Source organism: Phyllopteryx taeniolatus, chromosome 21, assembly GCF_024500385.1.
Source record: "Phyllopteryx taeniolatus isolate TA_2022b chromosome 21, UOR_Ptae_1.2, whole genome shotgun sequence".
Taxonomy (NCBI): Eukaryota; Metazoa; Chordata; class Actinopteri; order Syngnathiformes; family Syngnathidae; genus Phyllopteryx; species Phyllopteryx taeniolatus.
The window spans coordinates 7,265,682-7,287,517 of record NC_084522.1 but is presented as its reverse complement, the minus strand read 5'-3'; the positions used below and the strand labels follow the sequence as shown (position 1 = coordinate 7,287,517).

General features: G+C 42.7%; 3 protein-coding genes across 8 annotated transcripts in view; 2 read left to right on the top strand and 1 right to left on the bottom strand.

The window, feature by feature from the left end:
- The first annotated feature begins 717 nt into the window (after positions 1-717).
- cpsf1 (cleavage and polyadenylation specific factor 1) lies at positions 718-12,353 on the top strand. Of its 3 annotated transcripts, none has more exons than XM_061759839.1 (38): positions 718-810; positions 1,387-1,552; positions 1,636-1,663; positions 1,742-1,875; positions 1,961-2,041; positions 2,520-2,671; positions 3,127-3,273; positions 3,359-3,498; positions 3,593-3,703; positions 3,789-3,882; positions 4,090-4,177; positions 4,492-4,632; positions 4,719-4,770; positions 4,848-4,921; positions 5,304-5,378; positions 5,451-5,531; positions 5,807-5,896; positions 5,978-6,154; positions 6,232-6,373; positions 6,451-6,629; positions 7,643-7,782; positions 7,854-8,034; positions 8,120-8,326; positions 8,414-8,503; positions 8,580-8,723; positions 8,828-8,980; positions 9,062-9,178; positions 9,262-9,352; positions 9,581-9,665; positions 9,778-9,919; positions 9,998-10,150; positions 10,235-10,411; positions 11,224-11,290; positions 11,365-11,412; positions 11,483-11,638; positions 11,720-11,849; positions 11,936-12,074; positions 12,164-12,353. In XM_061759839.1, exons 2-38 carry the CDS (start codon positions 1,409-1,411, stop codon positions 12,209-12,211), a joined length of 4,398 nt encoding a protein of 1,465 aa, XP_061615823.1. In that variant the 5' UTR covers positions 718-810; positions 1,387-1,408; the 3' UTR covers positions 12,212-12,353. The 3 variants fall into 3 exon arrangements, 2 of the variants coding, with proteins under 2 accessions (XP_061615823.1, XP_061615822.1); XM_061759838.1 differs by having other exon boundaries at positions 721-893; XR_009786081.1 differs by lacking the exons at positions 11,365-11,412; positions 11,483-11,638; positions 11,720-11,849; positions 11,936-12,074; positions 12,164-12,353 and adding an exon at positions 10,563-10,686 and having other exon boundaries at positions 720-893; positions 11,224-11,267.
- On the bottom strand, positions 12,339-17,724 carry adck5 (aarF domain containing kinase 5). Of its 4 annotated transcripts, none has more exons than XM_061759840.1 (15): positions 17,568-17,723; positions 16,803-16,888; positions 16,582-16,731; positions 15,973-16,048; positions 15,563-15,763; positions 15,342-15,482; positions 15,172-15,285; positions 14,668-14,799; positions 14,509-14,592; positions 14,356-14,437; positions 13,979-14,057; positions 13,819-13,910; positions 13,493-13,745; positions 13,118-13,234; positions 12,339-13,054 (listed from the first exon to the last, which is right to left on the bottom strand). In XM_061759840.1, exons 1-15 carry the CDS (start codon positions 17,589-17,591, stop codon positions 12,952-12,954), a joined length of 1,734 nt encoding a protein of 577 aa, XP_061615824.1. In that variant the 5' UTR covers positions 17,592-17,723; the 3' UTR covers positions 12,339-12,951. The 4 variants fall into 4 exon arrangements, 3 of the variants coding, with proteins under 3 accessions (XP_061615824.1, XP_061615825.1, XP_061615826.1); XM_061759841.1 differs by having other exon boundaries at positions 16,803-16,883; positions 17,568-17,701; XM_061759842.1 differs by having other exon boundaries at positions 15,563-15,758; positions 16,803-16,883; positions 17,568-17,701.
- Positions 17,725-18,597: 873 nt separating this feature from the next.
- ctdp1 (CTD (carboxy-terminal domain, RNA polymerase II, polypeptide A) phosphatase, subunit 1) overlaps positions 18,598-21,836 on the top strand; it is a 34,222-nt gene continuing 30,983 nt past the window's right edge. The window contains exons 1-4 of the mRNA XM_061760286.1: positions 18,598-19,075; positions 20,156-20,239; positions 20,711-20,804; positions 21,606-21,734. Of these exons, the coding sequence (XP_061616270.1) occupies positions 18,783-19,075; positions 20,156-20,239; positions 20,711-20,804; positions 21,606-21,734 (600 nt within the window). The 5' untranslated portion in view covers positions 18,598-18,782. The remainder of the gene's footprint in view (positions 19,076-20,155; positions 20,240-20,710; positions 20,805-21,605; positions 21,735-21,836) is intronic.

The following is a 21,836-nucleotide window of genomic DNA, read 5'->3' as shown; positions in this document are numbered from 1 at the left end:
TTATATGAGTCATATTATTATTATTATTATTCTGCATGAGGTAATTACGCACGCACGCACGCACGCACGCACACACACACACACACACACACACACCCAAAAATCTCGAGTTGAATTTCTTTTTGCTTATCACAAAATGGCAGAGGCACAAAAGTGTTGTGTGAGCAGCAATGACTTTGGCAGACTGATAATAAAGCATTTAAGTGAGTAAATTAGTTGTTAATTAGGCACCACAGAACATAACCTGACAAACCATTACATCCCCTCGCTTCATTAGTGCCTTTTACAAAGTTGCCTCATTAACGCAATGATGATGCTTCTGTTGCCATGAAAGGCTTATTCACACAGTGGTGACACAGCATCAATATTTTTGCTCAAGGAAACCGAGGAACCATTGTTTGTTGGAGCCCTTGATATGGAAATTAGGAACCAGAGTTGGCAAGTTGCGGGTACCATGTGACCTCTCCCAGCCAATCAGCAAAAAGCTGATAATGAAAATGTTTGATTTAAATGTAATGGGGCGGGGTTACCTATTTCATATAATAGTAAGAAGAGTGAAAATAACGCAATGTATCCAAAAAATATTCCAAATTACACATTCTGATGTCCTGATACATATTATTATTATTATTATATTACTATTATGATTATTATTATTATGATTATTATTATTCAGCGATCGTCTTTGTAGTTATAAAGATGACCGCTTGGGGGCGCATAGTTTCTTTCGGAGCAGAAAGGCAAGCGAAGAAGACAGAAGCCGCAGCAGTGCCAGATATCCAGGAATTAATCTTATTTGGCCCATAAATTGTTCGTAACCTTTCTAAGTGAGATATGCCAAATGAAAAAAGAAACGGCGGGTCTTCTCCATTCTGATAGTGTGGTCGAGATAGGTTCGTTCACAGTTTTTATTGCTATCCAAACGGAAATTAGTCGACTGCGGCAGACGCAGCCTCATGCTAGCTAACATGGCTAACTGCGCCGCTATGTTTCACTGCTAACTTTTAATTACGTGAGTTTCCTTAGAGCTACACTTAAAACTAAAAAGACTCTCATTATCACCACTGCTGTGCGGTGCCCCTTGGAACAACGTGTTCATCGAGTCATACTTCATTCAATATTAGCGATTAAAACCCGTAGCATCCTCAACACAAGTATGGCATAAAAAGAATTTGCAGTCATTTGCTAGCCTCAGGTGTAATTATAATACAAGTGTAGTACTTTGCTGCTTAAATGGTTGTAATTTTAAATATATGTGATCATAATAATAATAATGTGTTGTGTTTAGTTACATTAAGCTATTCATTCAATCAATCAGTGGTGAGAATCCTTGTCAATGTGTAGTTGATATCTAATGATTTTTAATGTTTGGACATGACTTGCCAGACGCTGAGGGCAGCCTGCCGCCATGTACGCTGTGCACAGGCAGGCCCACACGCCCACCGCCGTGGAGTTCTCTGTCTACTGCAACTTCATTTCCAGCCAGGAGAAGAATCTCGTAGTCGCGGGGACATCGCAGCTTTTTGTCTACAGGATTATTCACGATGTCGAGGTATTTGTGCTGCGCCGTTTCGTCAAGTTTGTCAAAAATATACGGGAAGCTTCCTCTGATGAGTCGTTTTGTTGTTGTTTCAGAGCACATCAAAGACTGACAAGCCCTCAGGTATGTCCAGTTATATTTTTTGTGTTATCAGTCTTACCTTGTAAGGTGGTTCACTGTGATGATGATTTGTGTCATTAGATGGTAAAGCTCGCAAGGAGAAACTGGAACAGGTGGCCTGTTTTTCACTCTTCGGCAACATCATGTCCATGGCCAGCGTGCAGCTTATAGGATCCAGCAGGGATGCGTTACTCCTCAGTTTTAAAGATGCCAAGGTCCAAGTAGTGTATAATCTAAAGTCAGTTTAATATTTTTTTTTTGAAGCATTTCCTAACATTTGTTTCTGTGTTTTCTCACCAGTTGTCTGTTGTGGAGTATGACCCGGGGACACATGACCTGAAGACCTTGTCTCTGCACTACTTTGAGGAGCCAGAGCTCAGAGTATGTAGAAGAAATTAGGCTTCAAATACATCAGGGGTCATTTAGACTTTAATAAATAGGCTAGGTACATATTTGCAGTTCGGCATTTGCAAATGTACTTATTCAATTATTTTTTTCTTTTTATTTTCTCATAAACTATATTAATATCAGTATTGTTTTTTTTGCTATCTGCTGGGATCTTGGTGCCATGGAAACAATGTGAAATGAGTTGAGTGAGGAGTTTCAGACAAAATGAGTCTTGTGCTGCCATCTTGTGGCACATACTACAAACCCTTTTAGGGGGGAAATCAGTTAGTTGCGGATTTTCGCTACTTGTGGCAGGACTTGGGTCCTATCCCCTGGAAAACTGGGGGTTCACTGTATGCCATATATGGCCCACTGCGTGTAGGTTCCCCACCCTTACAATAACCGGTTCGCTACATCTGAACGCTTCATAAATAGACAAAAAAAAACAAGCCGCCTCCTTTTAAAATTTCAGGATGGCTTCGTACAGAACGTCCACATTCCCATTGTCCGCGTAGATCCAGAGAACCGCTGCGCCGTGATGCTCATCTACGGCACAAAACTGGTGGTGCTGCCCTTCCGGAAGGACACGCTGACTGACGAGCAGGAGGGCGGAGTGGGAGATGGGTGAGTCTGCCGTCTAGCCAAATAATTGTCTATGCGTGTATTTAAATGGGTAGTTTTGTGCATTTTTTTTCACACTTTAAAACACTTCCCAGTTCACCTAATAAGTGGTCATTGGCATTCTGCGGTTCTGTTTCATGCAAATGTTGAGTATGGCTTTGGTTACCATGACAACCGCAGTAGAACTAGGGCTGACTTTAGGTGAGAAATTAACAAAAATGCCCTCCTTCTTCCGAACTCACCAACAAAGTACCATTCAAAAGGTTAATTGGAAAAAAAGTCCCTCTCCCTTAAAAAAAAAAAAAAGTCTAGATTCTAGTAAATCATCTTTTCATGTGATGGAGAAAGGCACAGTGCATGTACGGGGCCCTGCAGTAAGCAGTCATTGAAGAAAGGCCAGCGTTTACAGGCAGTGAGTGTTAGACGGTCTAAATACTTACTGCCCGTGTTCCCTGCAGACCCAAATCCAGCTTCCTACCGAGTTATATCATCGACGTCCGTGAACTGGACGAGAAGCTGCTCAACATCATTGACATGAAGTTCCTCCACGGCTACTACGAGCCCACCTTGCTCATCCTGTTTGAGCCCAACCAAACGTGGCCTGGGTTAGCCCCACAACTGCCTCTTCATCGACTAAAATGGCAATCAAATGTGATAGATGAGCTTTTAAACTCTGTTCCGTTTATCCAGGCGTGTAGCCGTGCGTCAGGACACGTGCAGCATTGTCGCCATCTCTCTCAACATCATGCAGAAGGTCCACCCGGTCATCTGGTCCCTCATCAATCTGCCGTTCGACTGCACGCAGGTCATGGCAGTCCCCAAGCCCATCGGTGAGTTCAGGCTAATTACTACCTTTGTCCCCCTTACACTTGAATGTGGTCCCTGGTTTTTAGTCAATTCTAGTCACACTCCCATTGCTTTTAGGTGGTGTGGTGGTTTTTGCTGTGAACTCACTTCTATATCTGAACCAGAGTGTTCCACCGTATGGAGTTTCCCTTAATTCCCAGACAAACGGGACCACAGCGTTCCCCCTGCGTAAGCCTTAAACACAACACAAACATACACCCTTTAACAGTCTTCTCGCGGTATTACACTCTATAAACCTTTTTTTGTTTTTTAGGCATACAAGAGGAAGTAAAGATCACCCTGGACTGCTCCCAGTCAGACTTTATTGCCCATGACAAGATGGTTATCTCTTTGAAAGGAGGAGAAATGTGAGTTGGTCTGATGAAATTCCTAAATGCGCACAAACCTGTGTTTACTGGACAGCTCATGACGTCCAATACAAGATTTTTATCTTTTCAACGATAACAGTTTTGATTGACACTGTTGATGAAGCTATTGTATTTTACAGTATTGTATTCTATCACATTAAGACGATAAATGTTGTCCGACCCTTCCAATCTCTTGGCTCGCTGCAGTTATGTGTTGACACTCATCACTGACGGCATGAGGAGCGTGCGGGACTTCCATTTTGACAAAGCAGCAGCCAGCGTCCTGACAACCTGTGTAAGTACTACCGGTACTTGTAGTAGAACTACAGTGGTACTCTGACTCATGACTTTAATCTATCAAATCAATATTCCCATTGAAATGAGTCTTTTCCAGCCCCCCCCCCCCCCCCCCCCCCCCCAAAAAAAAAAGAACACAATCTTTTGTTACATGTTCTTAATAAAGAAAATTTGCTCTGCATTGCATGAAAACATAATAAATCATAAGAGAATGTAAAGAAATAGTCTGGTTTTATAAAGTAATTACTGTACGTTGGGACAAGTTATAAGTCACAACAACACTGTGTGCCTTTATGTTGGCTCCCTCCTCAGATGGTTACCATGGAGCCTGGTTACCTCTTCCTGGGTTCCCGCTTGGGCAACTCACTGCTGCTGAAGTACACAGAAAAGCTGCAGGAGGCGCCACCAGACGAGGTCAAACAAAAGCAGGACCAAGAGAGAGAAAAAGACAAGGTAAACGTGTGCGTGTGTGATGATCGTCCGTATAAGCGATGCGCTTTTGCACTCTTTTGACTTAATAAAGGCTAATTAAATTCCAGGAGGAACCACCAAATAAAAAGAAGAGAGTCGAGTCTTCCAGCAACTGGACGGGTATGTTTTCGTTTCCATTTGGAAATGGGCTCGCTGTTACGTTGGTTTCATTGCTGTACACAATGTCGGTTTTACAGATGAAGTGGACGAGATTGAAGTGTATGGAAGTGAGGCTCAGTCAGGCACCCAGCTGGCCACATACTCCTTTGAGGTAAAATAAATAAATACATAAATGAATAACATTGGCACAGCTGAACCTGTAAGATTCTGGGACACTGGTTAACTTCCATTTTGCTAGGATTTCAAAACAGATTTTTCTATAGAAAATAAATAAAGTGAATGAATCTGTTCTAGATTCAAACTGTCACCATCATAAAAAGGCAAAGAAAAAGCTAAACGCACCTCCATTAATTTCATTGCTGTTGGCTGAACTCTCTTGAGGTCCACTGAGGTATTGCAAGTTCTGATGTGATGTCACATAAGTATTTATGCAATTTTTTTAACAACTGTTCAGTTTTAGAGCTTTCACTTTAACAGCTTAACGGTTACATCTGTGCAAGTTTTACTGAAAGGTATCGTCTCTGTCTTTGCAGGTGTGTGATAGCATACTGAACATTGGGCCGTGTGCTAACGCCTCCATGGGTGAACCTGCATTCCTATCAGAAGAGGTAGAGACATTTGAAATCCCACTAAGAAGTGTCACTGTTCGGGACTTTGATCAAAACTTTTTCATCTCATAGTTCCAGGCCAACACGGAGCCTGACCTGGAAGTGGTGGTGTGCTCCGGCTTCGGGAAGAACGGGGCGCTGTCGGTACTTCAGGTGAACCAATTATTCCTGATCCCCTTGTGTGCGTGGATATGCATGCTTAAGGTATCTGCACCGTCCTAAAGACCTGTGGTCGTAAGGTCAATCACAGGTCCAGTGATGGTGCTACATTGAATTCTGGGTCTACCAGGGCTGCCTCGCAAATGGACGTAGTGGCCTATAAACAACTCAGAGATATTTTCCACATGTTTTTTGAGGGTTTGTGTGCATGTCTACACTACTTGTTCATGTGAACTTAACCTTCCCACTCGTTCCTGTTGTGTTATTAGAGGAGCATCAGACCCCAAGTTGTCACCACCTTCGAGTTGCCCGGTTGCCACGACATGTGGACGGTCATCTCGAGTGAAGTGAAGGAAAAAGTAAATTTTGTTTCAACCTAACACAGGTTTCAATCAGTTTGTTGGGGTTCTTTTTTTTGTGCAAGTTTGTTCTGAATCCAGGCAGGAAAAAGTGATGAGTCAGATGTGGGTGAGAAGGAGATGGCTGAGGATAAGGAAGAGGGAGAAAAGGAGAAAGAGGAGGGGAAAAAAGAAGAAGAGCAGAAAAAAGAGCCACCCCTGGAGGATGATGCCAAGAAGCACGGGTTCCTCATCTTGAGCCGAGAGGATTCAACCATGGTTGGAGCACATTTCTCAACTCAATGTATGGAGTTTTATGTTATTTATAATTACTTCTGATCTGTCTGTCACTGTAGATTCTGCAGACTGGCCAGGAGATCATGGAGCTAGACACCAGTGGTTTTGCTACTCAGGGAACCACCGTGTTTGCGGGGAACATCGGTGACAACAAATACATCATCCAGGTCTCCCCCATGGGCATCAGGCTGCTGGAAGGAGGTAAAAAAAAAAACAACTAAATAAAAAAATACAGTAAAGATGAAATAACATTTAGTTTTCCTGACTCTTTTCTCCAGTGACTCAACTCCACTTCATCCCAGTGGACCTGGGCACTCCCATAGTGTACTGCTCTGTGGCGGACCCCTACGTGGTCATCATGACGGCCGACGGACAGGTCACCATGTTTGTGTTGAAGACCGACTCGTACATGGGGAAGACGCAGCGGCTCTCCCTGCGAAAACCACAGATCTCCACCGTGAGTGACCTCTCGCTCACTCCACTCGTTTTATAAATGGAGAGCTTTTCAGAGTACAGCGACCCCCACACATTCACGGTTCGGTATTTGCCGATTCACATAGTCTCAGAATTTGTTGGGAACCTCTTATGGCAATTATAATGAGCATCAATTATTTGTAGGTTTTCACTATTCCCCGTCCCTATCCGGTCTACTGTATATACTTGCCTTCTGCTGGTTAAACTTAAGACCTAGGGTTTACTTCCAATATTAAAAACTATATTCTAAGGCTCAGCAATTAATCAATTTGTTTGGTTATTTTGCGTTTGTCAGGGCGATTTTTGGTTCTGTGTATGTGTTTTTAAATCCAAATTCTGTTTTACACCTTTGTGTAGGTTCAAATCCCCACTGACATGCATTGCTTATGCTAAGTTTTTTTTTTCCCCCTCACCGGCTTCTGTAGCCTGCTGACTGTCACTGTTTACACTGAAGACACAACAGCAAATACAAAGGCAATTTCGTCAGTTATTTGGAATTGGTTCGGATTTGCAGCGTCCGACAATGAGCAAAAATAGTCAGCTGCAAAGTGTATATAAGGGCTGTTGAAACCAAAGTGAGTAGCATGAGCAAATTATATCAGCATTTGAAATGGAGACACTTGGCAGCAAATTATGCTCTGTGTGTATGTGACATGGAAGGGAAAACTCCCGCTAAGAAACAGACAACAAGCAGAATAATTTTCACATTTTTAGGTATGACAACAAAGGAGCCCGGTAAAGTCAGTCACGGAGACATTTGTGCAGAACATTGCCCAAGACATTGGGCAATGTTCAGCACATATGGTTGCCCTTCTCATTTGGCTAAATTAGAAACACCTCTCAGTATGATGCAGTGTAGAAACACAATAAACCATGTAAAGGTAGAATTGTTAATGTTATTGGGGTAATGGGATGTCATTAAATCTAATGAAGAGTCCAGTGAGTGTTCATATGGCATTGAGTTTCACGGAAAGTTTCAAATTGTCTCCTGTCAAGCAATCACGGGTGATAGCGCTTTGTGCCTACCGAGACGTGAGCGGAATGTTCACCACAGAGAACAGAGTGAGCTGTCCCGTTGTGGGGGACACAAGCATACGGAGTATGTCTGAAGTGGAGACGGTCATCCAGGACCTCAGGTGAGAGTTCACACCTATTTTTTTCTTCTTTTTTTTATAGATTCACTTCACGTTAATAAATGTTTGTACAGTAATGCAGTGGACGATGAGGAGGAAATGCTGTACGGAGACTCGAGTACCAGCGCAGCGCCCCAGAAGGAGGAAATGAATCGCTCTTCAGGACAAGCGGGGCCCTCTGGAAGCGAGGGGAGCGCAGTCAAAGCCGAGCCCACCCACTGGTGTATGATCGTGCGGGAAAATGGCGTCATGGAGGTATAGGCCTACGCCGCATCAGACTTCTTCACAATGTCATATTTATGTTGTTTACACATCGACTCGTCTTTCCTTTTTTTGAAAGATTTACCAGCTCCCAGACTGGAGATTGGTCTTCCTGGTGAAGAACTTCCCCGTCGGTCAGAGGGTGCTTGTGGACAGCTCGTCGGGCCAATCAGCAGCACAGGGAGAAGGGAAGAAGGAGGAAGTGACACGTCAGGGAGACATGCCCTTGGTCAAGGAGGTGACTTTGGTTTCTCTCGGTAACAATCGCAGCCGGCCATATTTACTAGTAAGTGGCTTTCCCAATGATGCGTCTTGTTCATTTGCTCGAGATCTCTGCTGCATTATTCCATTCCGTAATATTCTTGTATCCAAGGTCCACGTGGAACAGGAGCTTCTCATCTATGAAGCCTTCCACTATGATCAGCAGCAACCTCAAAATAACCTCAAAGTGCGCTTCAAAAAGGTCAGATGGATCCGAGGGGAATCGTCTCACTTCTGGAGGACGTTGGTCTCGAGTAGTAAACTTTACCCTCTATTAGGTTCCCCACAACATCAACTTCCGAGAGAAGAAATCCAAAATTAAGAGAGATAAGAAGGCAGAAGGAGGCCCCAGCGATGACAATGTGGCCAAAAGTCGGATTGCGAGGTTTAGATACTTTGAAGACATCTCTGGATACTCGGGGGTAAAAAAATAAATAAAATTTAAATTAAAAAAAAAAAATGAAAGCGAGAGCTTGGAAATCATTTTCTAGTTGCCATTTACATTTGCTTGCTCCTTCCTTCCTAGGTGTTCATCTGCGGGCCCTCCCCTCACTGGATGCTGGTCACCTCACGGGGCGCCTTGAGACTGCACCCCATGTCCATCGATGGTGCCATTGAGTCATTCTCCCCCTTCCACAACATAAACTGCCCTAAAGGTTTCCTCTACTTCAACAAGCAGGTCTGCACAAGACACACTGTCATAATTGCTGATAAATGACATATGGACCTCTTCAACATATGTGTTTATGGGTGCCAACAGGGGGAGTTAAGGATCAGCGTCCTGCCCACCTACTTGTCCTACGACGCCCCGTGGCCAGTGAGAAAGATCCCACTGAGGTGCACCGTCCACTATGTCTCCTACCACGTGGAAACCAAGGTAAGGCTCCTCCTCCTCTGCCCCAAAAAAATTTTTGGAATTTCTGTCTGATCGTGAGATCATTTCAATATGGTCCCCTTCAGGTGTATGCGGTGTGCACCAGCGTGAAAGAGCCGTGCACGCGCATCCCCAGGATGACCGGAGAGGAGAAAGAGTTTGAAACCATCGAGCGAGGTTCACATATAAATAGATCTCTCTTAACCCCACTGTACACTGGCCACAATATTAGGTACACCTGACACAGATGCTTTCTCAAAGATTGTTCCTTCGCATCAGTTTTGATTGACACTGGGTGTGAAGGTGTACCTAATGAAGTGGCAGGTGACTGTATATCAGTTTCCACAGTATTGCATCGACTCCCCGTTGTCTTTGCGTCAAGTGTCATTTTTTGCCACTTTGCAGACGAGCGCTACATTAACCCACAGCAGGAGAGGTTTTCCATCCAGCTCATCTCACCGGTTAGCTGGGAGACCATTCCCAACACACGGTAAGAGTGGACAAAAGAGATTGTTTGTCTTTTGGGGTGTTGTATTAAGTCAGAATAAAGTCTGTAGATCCTTACTCATCTTCTGTTGACTGGTGTCCTTTCTCTCCTCAAGGATTGACCTGGAGGAGTGGGAGCATGTGACCTGCATGAAGACTGTGGCACTGAGGAGTCAGGAGACGGTGTCGGGCCTGAAGGGCTACGTCGCCGCCGGGACCTGCGTATTGCAGGGGGAGGAGGTCACCTGCAGGGGGAGAGTGAGCATCACGCGAACAAACGAGCGCGTCTTATTTTGTTTCTTGGCAAACAAGGCAATGTATTTTCTAATTTTGAAGATTTTGATCCTGGATGTGATTGAAGTGGTGCCCGAGCCAGGTCAACCCCTCACTAAGAACAAGTTTAAAATGCTCTATGAGAAGGAGCAGAAAGGACCTGTGACAGCACTGTGTCACTGCAACGGATACTTGGTGTCAGCCATTGGACAGAAGGTCTACTTGAATTAAGGCTTTTACATTTCCTACATTTTATTGTAGATAGTGTAAAACTAATTTATAGGTGTCCTGTTCCTGCAGATCTTTCTGTGGGTTCTGAAGGACAACGACCTGACCGGTATGGCCTTCATCGACACGCAGCTCTACATCCACCAGATGTTCAGCATCAAGAACTTTATCCTGGCTGCCGACCTAATGAAGAGCGTCTCGCTGCTGCGCTACCAGGAGACGAGCAAGACTCTGTCGCTCGTCAGCAGGGTGAGACACAAGCGCCCGGTTGTAAAGTATCACCAAGGGATGTTTCATTTTATTCCTATTTAAGACTAGCATATGTGTGACAGTTGACAGTTTTTAGGATTGTGGCTATATACACCACCACAATGGATAACAGCCATCAATGCACTTTCAGCCATTTATTGAGCGGACACACACAGAGACGAACCGGCCATTGTTCTGACTCACTACGCCGCCGCTCAGACGCACAGTTGTTGTGACTCCCGGCTTGTTCCAGCGTACAGTAATTACTTTATAAAGCAAGTTTATTTTTGTACATTCTCTCATTGTTTTTTTGTCTTTATATGATACAGTGCTCTTTTTCATACATAAAAACACTGAACAAAATAAGAATTGTGGTGGTTTTGGGGAGGCTGGAAAGAATTAATGGAATTACAGAGTATGTCAAAGGGGAATATTGATTTGATCCATCCCTTCTTTGCGGCGCTTATCCTCACGAGAAAATTTAGTTTGGACACAGAACAAATTCAATTCCTGAACAGTAAATGCAAAATGCTCATGAAATTGTTTGAATTAAAGCTTTGACTCTCCACTCCACATGTTGTTTTATTACATATCCATTGTAATGGTGTATTTATCAAGCCAAAAACATACTCTTATCACTGTCAAAATACTTGACTGTTGATACTTTAGTGCAGTGTTAACACAACATTTTTTTATTTTTTAAATAGTCCAGCAACAAACATTGCCATCTTCCATGTACTTGTTTCATTGAGGAAGATCATTCTGTTAACGTTTGTTGGCATTGAGCTCTTTTCATCTTGTTTTGGGAACAGGATGCCAAGCCCTTGGAGGTGTACAGCATTGAGTTCATGGTGGATAACAACCAGCTTGGATTCCTGGGTAAAAAAAAAAAAAGGATGCATTGGTGGGGGGAAATGACATCTTATTACATTCTCACTTATATTTCCTTCCAGTGTCGGATCGTGACAAGAACCTTTATGTCTACATGTATTTACCTGAAGGTAAGTCACATTGTAGAGGCTACACGGCTTCATACACAAACGCAACTTCTGATGTTACTCGTGCGTGCAGCTAAGGAGAGCTTCGGAGGAATGCGTCTGCTGAGGCGAGCAGACTTCAGCGTGGGCGCCCACATCAACACGTTCTGGCGTATGCCGTGCAGAGGGGCTATGGACACAAGCAGCAAAAAGTCTCTGACATGGGACAACAAGCACATCACGTGGTTTGGTAAGTGAACCCATGTTGTTTTTGACAGGTTTTGTCAGAGGTAAATGCACGGTTGTGTCTAATGCTTATCTGTTTACATAGCAACACTGGACGGCGGGATCGGGTTGCTGCTCCCCATGCAGGAGAAGACGTACCGACGACTTCTCATGTTGCAGAATGCTCTCAACACCTTATTGCCTCATCACGCCGGTCTAAACCCGAAAGCTTTCAGGTTCTCTCCAGCCCACTTTTGTATTTTTTCACTAGAAGTTGGGATATTCTCTTACATATTTAATCCCTTTCACGCCCGACTCACAGGATGATGCACTTTGAACGACGAGGCCTGCAGAACGCTGTTCGAAACATCCTGGATGGAGAACTCCTCAACAAGTTCTTATATCTCAGCATGATGGAGCGCAGTGAGCTGGCCAAAAAGATTGGTACCACTCAAGACATTGTAAGGAGCAAGCACAGAAATAAATTACATTCCATACCATCAATATATAATACACTGTAGTTATTTGGTTCCCCTTTGTTTCTTTCCAGATTTTGGATGACCTTCTGGAAATTGACCGAGTAACAGCTCATTTCTAAGAGCCACATTTTATACACTGCATGATGTTTTATACCCAATGGAGAAAGTCTTTGACTATGCCCAATTTTGATTGTTTTTCTAGCTACTTCAGATTAATTTTTGTTAAAAAAAAAAAAGTCAGTAAAATTCATACAAAACATGTTTTATTTTCATTTGTTCATCAGGTTAATAATGACAAAGGCTGAAAAAAGGAGGTAGAATAATTTGTTAAACTTGAACATTTTGGTTGTTGCTTTAACCTTGGAATTGAGATTTTCTTCAATAGAAAATGGAGCCAAATTGCAAACAGAAAAATCCCCTCACACTCAAGTTAAATCACAAATTAACAATGCAGGAAACTAACATTGGCAATGGCATTCATCTCAATCAATCATATTGACCCAATGTACATGTATGACACTGGAAAATGAATGTCACAGATTGTTTTTTTTTTTTATAAAACAGCAGCATCTTACCTTTTTTGTTAATTGTTAATATATTTAAAACCTAAGTGTAATTTCCTTAAATAAAAACATAGCAATCAGCTTTTAAAATATTCCAAAATACTTGCTTTAAAGAGTTCAGAGGGCGGTACAGGTAGTGTAAGCAGACATTAGCAACTACAGCATCTTACAGCTTTTTCCTCAGTTCATTGTGATTGGCGAGCCGAGCCCGGCAAGCTTGCTGGAGTGACTTCGAGACAAGCCAGGTCCCGATTGTCAAGTGGTAGGTACATGACGTGAGGTAGGAGAGCCGAGCACTATGTCAGGTACTCGTACATGTCAGAATCCAGAGAGATGAGACCCAAATAGCTCAGCAGGTTTACCAAGGAGCGGCTCACTCTCATCATCGCCATCTCTGATCTGAATCAGAGAAATTATTGTCAGTGGCCTTAAAAAAATTATAAAAATGTATCGTAGCCTAACCTCAAAGCGAGCTCGAACTTGAGGCCTTCCCATCTCGTCCACAGCCAGCGGACGACCCAGAATCTGTGCAGCATACTAGACCTCTCTGCCTGGATCTTCCCCCAGCATCGCACCGCACTGACAGCCAAAGATTATCAACATTGAAACACTGGTAATATTAATCTAATTATTCAAAGGTTATTTCCATACACTCTTTACAAGGTACACTTGTACAATCTAATGAGATCCAATACAAAGTTTATGCCCAGAATTTTTTTCACCTTTTTTTATACATCCCCTTCATTGGATCTTAATAGATGGTGCTGATGTTCCTAATGAAGCGCCCAGTGAGTGTAGGAGTATTATAAAGCTTGTAAGCACGTCCCGTTTAACGACCTCTTGGCCATGACGAAGTAGCGGTCGACAGGCGCTCCCAGAGTGATGTTGATGCTCCGGACCGTGTTGATGTTGCGGAAGACCAGCAGCATGGGCCGGGGCATGGACTTGAGCACCTGCATGATGGTGTTGAAGCGGTGGATGGCCATTTGGCGCATGTAGGCCGTCTCCTCTCGATTCAGGATGTTGGACAGCCGCAACTCACGCATATTGATGGGCCGCTGCAGCAGCATCTCGCAGAAGAGGAAGTACTCTGCACGGATGAGCTTGTTACTTGTGCTTTTTTATTTTATTTTATTTTAAGGCTTTGTTGAATTCAGCCTTACCTTTGACTCCTAAGGCATTAGAGTATAGTTTCATCACTGCCTCATCTCGCAGGACTATAGACCTCCATAGCTTACACAAAGCCACACGGTCACTTAAAGGTGAGTAGAAATATTAGCAGAAAATTTGTTTTTCTAATCTTCTGAACAATGTGACTCTTACTGTTGGCTGAGGTATTCGTATAAGCCGTGATCCAAAAGCACCAACTCCGCCTTGTTGTCTGGACCACGCCTCACTAGAACTGACCCCAAAAAAAAAGAAGGCAAAACTTGCCTACTAAGTTTTTATTAAAGGACTATTCGTACTGAAACATACTGTTCTCTGCATCTGTATACAGGGGTCCTCTGTTAACGATTGCATTCCATTGCTGGGGCAGCAATGTAACCCGAATTTGTGCACAAGTTAAAATGCACCGCAGTCTTAGAAAAACAGTATGGCGGTAACTGAGCCTGTCTTCTTTGTGCCGCAGAACCTCAAAACGTACACGTGGAGACTGGTAAACCGAGGAACTCCTGTAATTAGTTCACTGATAGACTCACCGTTCCCAGGATGGGGATCAGCATGGATGAATCCCGTGTAGAATATTTGCTCAGCAAACGCTCTGATCAGCTTGTCTGCAGTCTGTGAAGTACAGTATAAACCCGTTTCTGACTTTATGACAAAACTTCTAGCATCTGCAGTGCACAACTTACATCTTTCAAGCTCAGTCCTTGTCTTTTGATTTCTTCCACGTTGTTGATCTTACAACCGTTGCAAAACTCTGCAGTCAACACTCTCTTGAGATAAAAATGAGGATAGAAAGGAGCTTTTTAATAAGGAAGTGTCAACATCTTTAGAGCGCATAACCTCACCTTACTGGTTTGGTCCCAAAACACTTTGGGCACCACAATGAACTTGAAGTGTTTCAGCTCGTCGGCGCACCTCTCAGAGTTCCTGGCCTCATTCTCGAAGTCCAGCTCTTGAGCCAGAGTCCCCTTCAGGTCCTAAATGACCATCGAAGACACAATAATCAGCATATATCTTTAAAATAGACATTATGGAAAATGTACTTTTTAATAGCTTCATACTAAAATGTTTGGTTCAATTCTAGAATGAGGCAGGGGCATGCGTGGATCGGCACACAGTGGCGAATGTGTAATTCGGTGGCTTTGTGATAAAGTGGCGCCTACACGACTGAAAATCCAAATGATGCTTTAACTTTGTCTTTTTATGAGGACTTTCTTTTCTCCTCCGAGTCTGGGCCTTTGGGTAGAAGTAGCGGAAGAATGTCAGATTCATTCTATAAAGACACCTGGGAACCGGTTAAAATTCTGCAAATACCGTAGTTAAGGATTGATGATGATAAGCTTTCTGACCTTGAGGACCCATCGGAATCCAAAACTAGGGTGCATGAACTTGACTATGTCCAGCAGGATCTCCAATGTCCTGATGTCGCCGTCAAAGCGGTCCCTGAGGTCAATGTACTGCACCTGAGACGGCGGAATTATTTAGACTGGATTTGTCTTTTCCGGATGTAGCGGCTTACCTTCACAGCGACTGAGGTTCCATCCAGCAGTTTCGCCTTGTGAACCTGAGCCAAGCTGGCGGCAGCTATGGGCTCATAGTCGAAGGTTTGAAAAATCTCCTGCGGCCTTTTGTTGAAGTCTTCTTGGAAAAGAGCATCCACCTGTTCCAACAACAAAACAAGCCTGAGAAATCCCATCATGTCCTCTCTTGTCTTACTCTTGTTTTGCTCGCTGTCCTCGCCTCTTTGTATTGCCGGTTCAACGCTCTGTCCTCCAGGACCTGCAGGGTGCGGATGTACTCGGGCGGCAGGAGGTGGTTGAAGGAGCACAGACCTTGACCGAGTTTGATGTATATGCCGCCGTTCTTTATGGCGCCCTCCACCATGCTCTCCGCTGCTCTCTGGTGGCAAGCCGACATCGCCGACGCGTAGGATGGACTGCTCTAGCAAGACATGACAGTCAAAGGAAAGGACTTTTGGCATAGTGTTGCATGATAATAGTTTTGGTTTGTTAGTTAATCACTAAATATAGGTCATGTCTTGATACAGTTAGCTGGAGACAGTTCTATTTTTAGTGGCCATCTTTAATATTATTTGTCTACTGTTATCTAATATCTTTAGACCACACCTTATTTTATGACATGAAGCTTACCTCATCCAGACCCTGAAGATCCACATTGGTGGTCCACCAATAGTCCACCGATATCACGAGTCCCACAGACAGAGACCTAAAACACAAATGGGGAAAATATTTTTGTTGAAATGCTGTAAAATTGTAATCGCTGAACACGCCATTTTAAAACCAGGTGAGCAATTTCAAACTCAAGGGCCACATTTGATTTTTTAAAACAAACAGATGTGCCAGGTTATTTGTGAATGAGTTTAACAAAAAAGAAATAAAAATACTTTGCCCAACCCTGTCCTAAAGTATCAACTCACTGGACACTTCATTAGGTACACCTAGATTATCTAATCCAATCGAATAAAGAAAAAAAAAATCCAATCTAATCCAAGAGTTGGATCAAAAATGTGTGTTTTCTAAACTAATGCTCATCTTCATTGATTTTCATTGCCTTTTTAGCTTCATAAAAGGGATAAAATATTAGAAGCGGCCCTTGGTATGATATACTGCATACACCATAACCACAATAATAAAAGCTAAATTGGTACCAGTTTCTGTAAAGGAAGCTTTCTGCACTATTTCACTGGAGTACCTAATGTTGTGTCTGGCCAGTGTTTGTATGCAAAAATGTTCCCAAACCTGCAAAACCGACCAAATCCTTCAGTCACTATCCTCATCTTCCGCCGCTCTCTCTGGTCCGACACGGCGTACCGCACGCCCGCCGACACCGGCAGGCCCACAGCGATGGTGGCCAGCGTCTTCCATAACAAACCCCTGTGCCTTCCTTCCCTGGGAGGACGAAAGAAAAGATCAAATTATCATATTGTGTAGTCAACTTTTATGTAAGCGTGACTGAGCACCTGAGTGCACTGAAGCTTCTGGAGCACTGCAGTGATGAGCCAGGATTTCTTTGGAGACGAGCGACATGATGAAGACATAACCTACACTAGTGGGTAACAAGGAAACACACAAAAAATGTACAAAAATAAGAGGCATAAATATCACGTGACCGGGAGGCAGGGCTTAAAAGCCAGCGAAGTGTGTACTCAGAGCGGGGTCTGTGAGGGGTGAACTCACTTTTGTGACATACTGCATGTAATGGCACTGTACTAAATCGAGTTCACGGGTCTGCAGCACGTCAATAGCAGCCCCACCACTTTGGTACAACATCCAAATGTTTGGGATGTGTTGTGTTGAGAGAGGGAAAAGGGGGATGGGATTGGGTGGGAGTGTAACCCAAGGCCAACGTGTCCAGCCCTGGACATGTTGAGTGTTGTTTTTGTTTTGAATGTCTGCATGTGAGGGACACAGTGTCTCAAATTTATGCAGGGTTGTCAGGCACCTGACAGCTCAATGAAAACGAAGACTTTTGATTATGTAAGGAATCACATTAAACCTGGTCTTAAAATCATTTTATGTCAACGTAGCTGTACATTTTTTGATTACCACTAAGACGTGCACAAACGCAGACAATTAGACAGTCGAACTAGCAAATTCGTACATTTAGCCGAAACCAGCATGACACTTCACTTCTGTTAGCTACTTCTAGTCCACTGGCTATTTTAGCTAACAAGGTTGAAATATTCGGCTACGGCTGGTTTCAAAATGAAATATGAGCAACATACAGCTCCCTGGATCTTCCTCGTCATGATTCCTGAGTAAGTACAGCGCGGCGCCCGGGTGAATTGTGTCCAACGTGACTTTCTTTACATCAAATAAGTGTACTAGTGACGTCCGGTTGGGCTGTGTGGGCAACCTTTAACTACGTTTTCCACAGCACGCCTGCTATTGGTTAAAACGGACAGAGAGGGCGGAAATTTGGGATTGTTCACTTCGACCTACTTCCGCTTTTGTTCGTCACGTCCAGTGTTGGAGAAGCATGAGAGAATGCACATAATAGAGATCACATTTTCATACATACTTCCGCTTTCGCTATTTTGTGGGGCAGTTTGTCACATTTTTTATTCTAGTTACACTAAAATATAAGTATTTTTTAATATTGCTTATCTTTCGTTTCTTTTTCTTTATTATTTAGCTAGCCAGCAAACATTGCATACATTTCAATAAAATTAAATAGATTGCATACATTTAAATGAGATACCGGTACATTTAAACAAAATAACATGTACATTTTACGGATTGAACAGCGGGGATTGAAGTGGGCCGTTAAATGTGTGTGAGGTATATTTTATTGGTGGGGGGAAACTTAGGTGTTAGGGCAGTAAAAGAAGGAAAAGTAACAATAGGATTTATAAATCAATTAAAAAAATATTGTAAGGATCTTACAGGGTAACATCGTTTAATAATTTTGAATCAAACTTCTTTCACCTTATTTACTATTTTTAATAAAAAAAATAGTTAGTCCAAATTTCTTCCTAACTCAAGTTTTTTGCGCGGCAGTTTTTCAAACTGCTGGACAGGGTGTTTTGACGTCATTGTCCATTCTGCAACGGTTGATCAAATAAATGTGTTTAGATTTATTCCGTACAAGCTAAACATAACTAACGTAAATAATGTTATAATATTACCTTATTATCATAAAAATACACTTTAAAATGTGTGTTAAGTACAGTATTACTTTTTTGTTGCTTGTTTTTACCATGAATAATTTTAAGCGGAAGTTGTCATGACGACCTGCGTGTCTGCAGTGTTGCCACTTCCTGTTTACGGGCGGGAAGAGTGAACGGAGCTGGCTGCCGCAGATAGCGGCTTTAAATCCCACCACTGCTCTTTTAATTCACCTGAGAGCTGGCGCTTGGCAGCCTTTTAATGATTCGAACGTTGCGTCTGTAGCGGATACGCTTCAAACGGAACTTTACGAACGGATTTTTATTTTCCAGATGGAGGATCCTGCCGCTGATTCTGGCGGCGGCGACGGTGCATCAACGATGGGCCCCGCGGTGCAAGTGTCTGATATGTGCTATACGATAGGGATTCTCCCCTGTCGCCTCCTGGAGTGGAAAGTCAAACCGGGATCTCACGTCAACGTGGACTCCGTTTTAGCGCTCTGCGTGCCCATACCCGCGGAGAAGGGGGCAGAGACACCCAGGCTGCCCGAGAGGAAGGTGAAGTCGGACCGCGCGGGGGTAGTCAAGGAGCTGTGCTGTCAACCCGGACAGGTCATAACTCCTGGGTGAGTAACTTGTTTGAAGCCTGTTATGGTTCACTCACGACCGTGATAATCGTTGTATATGAACCGAGTTGTATCAGTGTTATGCTAACTGGCTAACGAGCTAACTAAAGCATGGGCGCTAACGTGAAGGCTAACTTGTTTGGTAGCCGAATCCTAACACGCAATCAAGGTAGCCAAATGACAGTGGTTTGGTTTGGTTGTAGACTATCAAAGTAAAGTTGATTTATTTTAGTAACGCACATTAGTGTTTTTACATTCCACAAAGAATAGCTCTAAAATGGGCTATCATTGAGTAGTACTATTTAACAATTATTAATGTTTGATTAAACGCGATTGGTTTGGAAAGCGAAACGTTTGTAAGCTTTTACTTTGAAATCGGAAGTTAAGCGCCGTTGCGTGTCTTGACCTTGACAATATAAAATGCCTCTTGGGTGATATATATTTTTATGGTGCTACCAAGTCTTTTATTGAAAGACTTGTTATTGAAAGAAACGGCCATTTGAAGAGTGATATTCATTAATCAACAGTTTAAATTGTATCATTCATATATAGTGAGATCTAGTGAAGGCCTCACATTGTATTATCTATCTATCTATCTATTTATCTATTACAACAATTAATAACGGATCCATAACTGTCATCAAATGAAAATCATGAGTCAAATCAAATAAGGACTTGGAACACTGTTCAACAAATAAAACTCACCTGATTCATCCCAATATCATTGATTAAAAAGTTAGTGAGGGATCGCTGCACCTGTTTTTAACCTCTTATGAAACCTTTATTCACCATTCATGCCCTGTTGCAATGTAATGTATATGTAAATTTGTTGTAACTATATCGCATTGTACAGTTTGTAGTGTGTTCTCAGGTGCCTTACATGGATAAATAAAGGTTAGGTAATTAAAATGAAATACATGAGACATGCTGGTGATTTAAAGCTAATTGCTGCTTTTTAGGCTTTCTTTGCTGTCGGACGAATGAAACTCAAGCCTTATTTAATGTAACTTCACACGTTGATTTATTCACATGAAAAAAAAAAAAGACACTTAACTGTCTTTTGTCTTTTTATTCCCCCAGGGGCGTCATTGTCAGAATAGCAGGATGCAGCCACCCGATTGTGATGAAAGGCTTGTGCGCCGAATGTGGGCAGGACCTGACTCAGTAAGCGCATGCACAGACATGTTGGTGGTCAACCGTGACATCATCAAGATGGTTGATAAACCATATACACTTATTTATCTGACATGAGCCCACCCGCATTTCTGTACGTGACATGTTTTATGCCTTTTCATTCAGTGAAAAAAACGTTAAGACTCTGGTTAAAACTTTTAATCGTATTTTGTGGTGCCTTCATTTTTAGATATTGCACTTATGTGGTGATAGAGGCAATGTATTTCCAGTTAACGGCAACTATTGTGATAAATCAATTGTGCTACCTCCACCCTTTGCCAATTTCAGAGAAACCTACCCGTTGTAGACTTCCTAGAAATCAAGCACACTTCTGATTCATCAGCATCTTCTTTAAATCTGCTTTTCTTCTGAGTTACCGATGCTCAAGTACGCAGCATAACACACACTCTTTGTCAATCTCGCTCCCTCTTTTCTCTCTCTCTCCCTCACACTCTCTCTCAGGCTGCAGAGCACAAATGGAAACCAGCAAACTCCCATCTCCACGGCAACAGTCTCCATGGTGCACAGTGTACCCGAGTTGATGGTCAGCTCTGAGGTGAGTCCTGTGATGGAGATGCTGCTTCCTACCGCCTTTAAGTACATCGATGAATCAATGTTTTCCATTATTAGATACACTAAAAGCCTTTTTTAAATACTATATGTACTTAAACAGTACTCATGTAGTTAAGTGTAATTCAGTGGAACCCCCAAAGTCGAACTGAATCTTTTCCATGATGCTGTTCAACCTTTGAGTTTCCCATTGAGATCAATTATATTGAATTTAATTTGTTCCAGAGTCCCAAATTGTCACAACCACAGAACCTTTATAATTGTCCAGGTAAAAATTTTTAAGTAACATGTTTACATTATTAATTATTATTTAAAAATACAAGCATTAGTTATCCAGTTTAATGTTAATATTTTAGAACCAATAAAACAAACTTTTTCAACTTTATTCATAAATAAGGAGACTAATAAATTTCACACATTTTTGTAAAGTTCACGCAACCACTAATATAAAACATACCACATACACATTGATTACAAGTGATAAGCTCCAGAAGCTAACTTAGCAGCCTACATCATCACTTAATGCTCCTACTTGTCAAACATCACCAGCAGATGGACTCAAATGCACGACGGCAGTCACAACAGATCAGAATCACAGTACTTTTACAAAAAGCTGGTCAGTAGCATTTTATTTTACTGACAGCCATTCGATTTTGGAGGTTCCTCTGGTTAACCTTTAAAACCTCTATTAAAAAAAATAAATAATGAGTTGCTCAGAAAAAGGACACACTAGTAAGTTTGTTGTGGTTTTTGTTCTCTAATTTCTTGTCCTCTTCCACCCAATCAGCAAGCAGAGCAGCTGGGCCGAGAGGACCAGCAGCGGCTCCACCGCAACAAAAAGCTGGTCCTGATGGTGGACCTGGACCAGACGCTCATCCACACCACCGATCAACACTGCCAGCAGATGTCCAATAAGGTCTTTTTCATTACAAAATATATATTTAAACATATACTACCTCCAGTGATTCTCAACCGGGGTGCCGAGGCACATTGTTCCATGAGACATCATCAGGCGTGC